Below are 8332 nucleotides of genomic sequence, written 5' to 3' on the forward strand. Positions count from 1 at the left end.
ACTCCTGGATAGAGCTGGAACACATTCTACTAAGTGAGGTATCCCAAGAATGGAAAGACAAGCACCACATGTACTCACCATCGAATTGGTATTAACTGATCAACACATAAATGCACATATAAGAATAACATCTATTGGATGTTGAGCTGGGAGGAGGGGGGAGGAGGGAGGAGAGAGGAGGGAGGAGGGGACGGGTATTTGCATACACAAAGAGTGCAATGCACACCACCCGAAGGATGGACATATTTGAAACTCGGACTTGGGGGAGGGTGGGCAAGGACAACATACGTAACCTAAACACCTGTACCCCCATAATATGCTGAAATAAAAAAAAAAAATAATAACCAGGCTAAGTCTTTGGGATATATTACACAAGCAAGAGAGGGCCTTTGGTTTTTTAGTAGAAAAGTAAAGGGATCAAAACTGTGCTTCAGAAAAATTCAGTGGTATAAAGAACACACTAGAAGCAAGAAGATCATTAGTTAACATCCTTTGGGAATAGTCCAGGTGAGAAGTAATCAAAGCCTAATCTGGTGTGGCAAATGCAGAAATAAAACAAATGCAATATATAGCATGTATTAAGCATGTATTTTATGTTCTATATTTTCATGCTTTGATATCTAAGTACTTGCTGACCCTGGAGGGACTGTCCCCCCACCCCCACCCCCAGGGGTAAAAAATTCCTAGAAAGTTAATGACTAAGTCTAGCCTGCAGGCACACCTTTCATATGCAAATCGACCAATTTAGAGACCATAACTCTGACCACCTCCTTTATCCAGCTCCCACCAAGCTCTCAGAATCTAGGCCTATATCCACCTGCCTCAATTACCCGAGGGACAGACACTACACAACTAAAGACAGCCTCTAAGACTCAGAACCCACTAAAATTATTCAAACTAGCCAGTCCTAAATCTGCTTACTACTTAGTTCATTCCTCTCCACAGAAATCACAATAAAGGCTCTTGTCCAGGTTCTCCCCCTTAATAACTCTCTCTGCCTCCTGACTGACCTGGGTGCTTCTACATGTAGTTAGCCTGTGTAGCATGGCATGACATGACTCCTGTTTCTAGAAATCTGTAGGCATTAAGAAAAAAAAACAAACTACTTCCTTCATGACAGTCATTTCCATATCTATGTGTCTTATCATACCTGATTAAAACATATTCTGAATGTCCTTAAAACACAGTAGATACAGAAATCACAGGACTTAGTAACTTTAATGACAAAATTTAAATTCCAAAGAACTTCCACCTATATTTTCTAATTTAATCATTATATTATAACCTGGGATATATATATATATATATATTATGGCCATGTTTTACAAATGAGAAAAACTCAAAAAGGTCAATTTAAGTTAAATACCCACACTCATCCAGTAACTCATAGCCTATGTGTTCTTGGGCAAGTTTCTTAATCTCTTCTTTCATTATTTGTAAATTGAGGTTAATTATACTACCTGCCTTATAGAGTTAGGGTAATAACTAAAATAGTTTTTACTTCTAAAACATAGTAAGAAGTTAAATTGTAGACATGCTCAATTTTAGATATCAGAGTGATATCTTGATGGAGCTGTTGGTTACCAGTTGAAAATGCAAGAGTAAAGTGAATTTCAGGGGACAGAAGTGAGAGCTGGAGATTCACATTTGAGAATCTTTGCATGGAGATAATAATAAATGAACTAAGTCCCAAAATAAAAGCCTGAAGAAACAAAGAGAAGGTATTATGGCCAAGGAGAGAAACTGAAGGCAGAAAAGAAGCGGAACCAGAAAAGAGGCTGCTAATGAGCAAACTAATAAAGTTCAGGGTTAAGGAAATTGAGAAAAATCTGAAGGAAGGGAAAATCAATGTTTACAAATGCTGCAGAGAGATAGGAAAGTAAGAAAGCCCACTGAATCTCGTGACTTTTGAAACTTTTAGGTTACTCATTACAAACCTCTGAGTAATTTCTAAACAGCAATGGAGATAACATTACAAGGGTTAAAAAGTGAACCATAGAAATTTCTGGTTTCTAGTTTAACACGTAAAGATCTTAAAAGTCATCATTCTTGCCCTCCCAAAAAGAAAACAGCTTAATAAACTGAAAATCAACAGCTCTTCTTAGATCTATCAGAGAATTCAGATCTACCCTGGGCAAATGACTACCTGAAAATTAGAGAGACAAGGTGAAAACAGAGAATCATAGCTTACAGGGAGCAGAAACTTCCATGGAGACAGCAACTTAAAAGACAATGAACTAACTGCTGAAGACTGAGTGTAGACTAGGTTGGGAAAGAAAAAACTTTTGGGCCCCCACACTTTCATGAGTTTTACCTTCCTGAGTCCACTAGGTTCTCAGCATGAAGATCAGAGAAAAGCTTCCTCAGGGTTGCAGCGGGTGGATAGGAAGTAAAAGCATTCTCAAATACACCTAGAATGTTCTGTTCTCCTTAACAAAGGCCTGTCCTCACAAAAAACTACTTACCAGAGCCTAACCAACTGGGGTTTTACCAGAGCCTGATGTGGAGAAAGGAAATACCCAACTCTGCCTCCCCTCTAGCCATCTTGTGCCACCTAAGGAGAAAAAATAGGCTGAGAAGCAATTGTGAAAGTCACACCCCAGGGACAAAGGACCACTAAAAGACTAAGACCTAATCATAGGATTGTAAAACACTTCCCCTTCCCCTACATCTTACTACCATATGAACAGGGCTCCTGTACAACAGGGGATTACAACTAAAAGAACTGCAAAGCTGACTATGTAAGAAAAAGTCCCCAAGGAAACCTAAAATATAGAAGAGACAAAAACAAGAACACTAGAGGAAACTGAAGCATTACACATTTAGAGCTACAGCAAACAGTAAACACAGCCTAATTACTAGCCACACAAACACAAAATCTCACACTGAAGGCCCATTCAGTTCATGTTACCTGATGCAATATATTCAGTTTTCCACAAAAAATTATAAGGCATATCAAAAGGCAAAAAACAGAGTGTGAAGGGATAACACAAGCATCAGAACCAGACTCAGATATGGCAGAGATTTTGGAATTTTAAGACAATGAATTTAAAATAATTATGATTAACATGCTAAGGGCTGTAATGGAAAAAGTGGATAACATGCAAGAACAAGTAGGTAATATAAGGAGAGATGAAAACTCTGAGAATCAAAAGGAAATGTGAACATGTAGGGAATTAAATAAAGGAAAAGGACAGAAAAATAGGACAAAAAGGTTGAAGAAAGAGTCAGTGGTTGTTTTTGCCACAGTGGGAGACTTGTCCAATATTGTTAAGCCAAAGAGAAAGATCTAATACAGGAAAAACTGCAGTGAGGAAGTAAACAACTGATAAATATTTGCTTCTTGAGATCCTTTCCAAGATCAGGATTAGGTCCTAAAAGGAAGAAGATGAGAAATAACACATTAGGTCAAACGAATAGGTAGTAAATTTTAGTGTCTGTGAAACTTTGTTTTAATTAGATAACATGGCTACCTCAAAAAGTGAAGGTTATACTACTTTCTATCTCCCACCCCATCCCTTCCTTAATAGTTACTTTACTGAGAATTTGTCAATATTTAAGAAATTCCCAAAGGAGTTTTTCTAACACTTTCTCAGCTACTGTTAAGAGTTGTATGACTGGTATTTTTTAATTTTCACAAATCCTATTTAATTTTACACTTAGATTTCCGTATCTGAAGGTAAGAACAAACACCACACAAAATGAGCAGTAACCAATGTTCCCGAAGTATATACTCATTCATTCGGTCAACAAATGTTTACTTAGCACCTTCTTTATTCTAGGCAATAGTGGATATAGCAGTGAACAACACAAAAATCTCTGCCCTTCTGGAGTACTATTCCTTAGGTGAAGATAGATTAATACACAGGTATAAATATACTTAGGAATAAATTTTATGCAAAAATAAAGGAAAGGTGAGGGACTAAAGTGCTGAAAGAGGACGTATTATTATTTTATGTAGGGTGATAGAGAACTCTTTGATATGGCGCCATCTGAAGGAAATGAATCAGAGATTATCTGGGGGCACAATATTCCAAAGAGCGGCAAATGCATAGGCCCCAAACTGGGAATATAGGATAGTTGTGTAACAACATGGAGTATAACTAGCCAAAGGGAAGAAACCAAAGTGAGATTCTGTGGGGCTCTGTAATATGTGAGCTTTTACTGAGTGAAATAGGGAAAACTTGAGGAGGGTTTTAAGCAGAAGAGCCACACTGATTACCATGTGGAAAGTGTTGACAAGGAGACTATTTAGGTTGCTACCGCAATGCAATGCTGTGACTTACATTGGACTGGTAGTCTGGGTTTATTTTGTGCAAGAAGAAATGGTGGAATTTGCTTATGGAAGGGGGTACAAGAGAAAAGTCAAGGGTAACTCCAAGGTTTCTTACCTAAGTAACTGAAAGAGTAGAATTTCCTATTTGCTAAAATCAGAAAGACTGCAGAGTTAATTAGAAAAGAAGAAATATATTTGGTTTGGGTCATGAGATATCTATTAACTTACAAATGCAGATTTTTTTTTTTTGTTTGTTTGTTTGTTTTCTTGGGAGAGGTCTTGACTAAAGATAAAAATGTGTGAATCATTGTTATAGGTGATTGTTAAAGACGTAAGACAATAGTGAAGAGAAGAGGTTTAAGGACTGACCCAGTGACACTCCTATACATTAGCGGCTGCATAACGATGTTTCCGTCAACAAGGAACCACATATATGATGAGGGTCCCATAAGATTATAATGGAGCTGAAAAATTCCTATTGCTTCATGACAAAACATTATAGCTGTCACAAAGTTGAAGCACAAGGTATTATCTTTTCTATGTTTAGATACACAAATACTTATCATTGTGTTACAATTGCCTACAGTATTCAGTACAATAAGATGCTGTACGGGTTTGTAGCCTAGGAGCAATAGGCTATACCATATAGCCTAGGTGGGTACCAGGCTATACCATCTAGCTTTGTATAAGTACACTCTATCATGTTCACACAATAACAAAATTGCCTAACTAGGTATTTCTCAGAAGGTATACCTTCAGATATATCACTGTAGTTATGGAAGAGATGAGAAAGTACCAGCAAAACGGTGAAAAAGAGTAGCCATGAACCAAGGGGAGAACTAGGAAAGAGTGGTGTCCCAGAAACCAAATGAAGTGTTTCAAAAATCTAGAAGTGATAAACTAGATCACGGCTGCTGGTAGGTCAGTTAAGAATGAAACTGTCAATTGGCTATTGCAGTTGGTTGCACAGGTATTACTGATTTTAATAAAAGCTGTATTGATGGAGTTGTAGAATGGACAAAAGCCTGAGTACCAAATTCATGAAAGAATGCAAAGTTCTCTCCCAAGAACTTTCAACAAGTTCCACTGAAGAAAGATTGGCTGAGCTGGAGGAGACTAGAGAGGAGAGGAGAGATGTTGGTATGAGAAGAGAACAAAAGTGATCTTGAAGTGTGGAAAAGCAAACGAATTAAGGAATTTTAGTGGAATTTAGTGAAACTTAGTGGATAGCACTAAGAAACCATTTCAAGTTATAAGTGAGGCAAGTCCGCAGAACTGTGTGCTTTTCTCCAGTCTTGTTCAATTGCTGCCTAACAGTAGAATATCGTAAGCAGGAATGAGTTTTAAGGGAGGATGGTGTGAGGAGCTGGCAGAGAAAAACCTCTATTATGGACCACAGTAATGTTTGGATTAGTGGGTCACAGAAGCTGAGGTGCCTGAGTATTTGGGCACAACATGAAGTCATCAAGCTTGAGACACTGCAAATCGAAAAAAAAACTGTAAGTGCTAGCAAAAGGGTGGTTCTAAACAAACCAGGTCTTTTCAGAGCAAAGACCTGGAACTACACCAGTAGCGGTTTTTAATAGGCTGTACTAGGCAGCCAACGCGGTGGCATTCGCCTGTCGTCCCAGCTACCTGGGAAGCTGAGGTGGAGGATGCCTTGGGCTCAAGAGTTAGGGTCCAGCCTGGACAACATAGGGAGACCTCGTCTCTAAAAAAACCAAAAACCAAACTAAACCAAAACAAAACAAAAAAACAGGAAAAAGGCTGTACTAGGCAGAAGAAGGAGTCACTGCCGCCTGGGAGCTTCGAGAGCTGCAGACTGAACCCAGATGCAATAAGGTAACCCTTTTTCAAATCTGGGAACCACGGGGATGGACTATGACGGTTTTAGCGCTGGAACTTACAACGCGAAGTTCTGCTGCTTGCGACTGTTTGCCGGAGAGACTGGCATGATGGCGACTGGCTGGGGAGTGGTCCACCACCCCTTTTCTCACTGCTTCTGGAGTCCCTGTATCCCGACTACCGGCGTTAGCGGCTGGAACTGAGGCTCGGGAATGTTTGCCGGGCGTCATGGAGACGGCGGAGCCCCGGCTCAACAAGCGGCCGCGCGGTTGGCTGGCTGCATGAGGCCGAGGAGGAGGGCGGAGGCGGAGGGGAGGGCAGAGGGTTGGTGGAGCAGGAGGAAGCTCCGGACGACGACTCGAAGAAGGAGGCGGGCGGCCCGGGCCCTAGGCCCCTCCCAGGCTCTGAGTCTTCGGGCTGCAGGCGGATGGATGGGGCTTCTTCAGGCGGCGGCGGCAGCAGGGAAGGTGGCGGCGGCAGCAGCGGCAGCGGCTGTAAGTGCAGCCTCCACAAACCATCTCTCCCCTTCTATTCCTGCTTGGGATGAGGGGCTTCAGAGATGTCCTCAATCCCCTTTCTCTCCTTCCCCTCCCCCACCTTACAGTACCGCCCGGAAGACCTTTAACTTCCGGGGAGGGGCTGCCAGAGAGAACGCGCCTGGCTCCCTCCCCGCGCCTAGCGGCGCCAGCCGCCGAAGGCGCATGCGCAACTCCCCTCCGCCGCCCACCACCTCCTAACCCCGTCTTTTTGCCTTTGCGGTGGCGGCGGCGCGCTGGGAATCCGCTACGGAGTGAGTTCGCCTCGCCCCGTTTGCTTCCGCCCCTCCTGTCTGCCCCTGATCCCGGTCGGGGTGGGGCTAAGATGACCACCCGCCCCCCGTGGCTCCGCCTCTTTCCCCCAGTATTTACCTCTGTTGTGTCCCAATCCCAGGGATGCTCCTGCTTGCACTGAGCCCCTGTGGTGAGCAGAGTCCTGGGTCAACCTGCCCTTTTCGGAGGGCGTGAGGAAGGGAAGGGAGACTCGAAGAAGGCATTACTATGAGGGAACGAGGTCCTCTCACGCGCTCGGACAGATGCCTGCCCCTCTTTGAGTGGCCTTGTTCTTTCAGCTTGTAATGCATAGGTCCCTGGCCTGGAGCCCATCTCTGGTCCTCGCATGCTGTGTGACCTTGAGCGAGCGACTGACCCTCTCTGGGCTTCAATTTTCCCTATTTAAAACTTCCTACAACGCTAAAACTAATTCTGCAGAAAAACGTATGCAATTACAAGGTCAGCCTGGCTACTGAGGCTGCTTAGCCAAGATGACCTGCAGTTGACCGACCCTTCTTCACTCATGGGTGGAATGAGGCGACCTATTTATTGGGTCGCCCTTATTCCTTTACCATTGGTTACAAATTGCATGACTCAAGGCTTATTAATGTTTTTCTAAAATTGTCACGGGATGCTTGTCCTAATTCCTGGCCACCTTTAAAGATATGAAGCTGCGTGAATGGTGAACTTGTGGTATCATCGTTTGTCTCCTTGCTACTGAGGCTCTCTTTCCCTTTGATCCAGATGGTGTGGTCGCTCGATTCTCCCAGTGCCTGGCTGAGTTTCGGACGTGGTTAAGAACCAACTGGTTGAGGTTCAATGCAGACAAGACGGATGTGATGCTGGTAGGCAGGGGCACACTTGGAAATTAAGGGAGGGAAAATCCAAACTCCCTCAAGTAATATAAATGTTATATTACTCTTCTTATATGTTCCAGTGTTTGAGAACTGCTGATGGGCCAATAATTTCCAGAATTTGGGTGAGATAAAAATAACATGTCAATAATGTAAGAACCATAAACATACCAGTTTGTAATATTCTGATAAAATGGTGGGGCCACTGGATAAAACTCCATGTAAAAATGATGAAAAGAAAAACCAAAACTGTTCTTTGAAGAACCAAAAGGCTATATAAATGTTTTAGGGTGGCATTAATAATAAAAATCGATCTAACAAAAAGATGATGCTGATTGTTGCATAGATATGGGGCTTCTAAATGTAATGCATTACTGCTTTACAACCTGCATGCTGCGTACTAAAGTTAAAGGTAAACTCAATTATCTAAAATGTCATTAAAAAATAGGTTAAGTTTTGGTATTTAGGTATTTTCAGCTGAATTAGTAATTATTCATAAATTTTTACCTCCACATCATGAAGATATGGTGTAGTCTGTCACCTTTAAA

General features: G+C 42.0%; 1 protein-coding gene across 1 annotated transcript in view; it reads right to left on the bottom strand.

Annotated features, from left to right (window-relative positions):
- WDR78 (WD repeat domain 78) overlaps positions 1-6351 on the bottom strand; it is a 99151-nt gene extending 92800 nt beyond the window's left edge. The window contains 2 exon segments of the mRNA XM_012653778.1: positions 6184-6297; positions 6299-6351. Of these exon segments, the coding sequence (XP_012509232.1) occupies positions 6184-6297; positions 6299-6351 (167 nt within the window).
- Between the last annotated feature and the right edge of the window lie 1981 nt (positions 6352-8332).

This window comes from Propithecus coquereli, unplaced genomic scaffold (genome assembly GCF_000956105.1).
Source record: "Propithecus coquereli isolate 6110/MARCELLA unplaced genomic scaffold, Pcoq_1.0 Scaffold427, whole genome shotgun sequence".
NCBI lineage: Eukaryota > Metazoa > Chordata > Mammalia > Primates > Indriidae > Propithecus > Propithecus coquereli.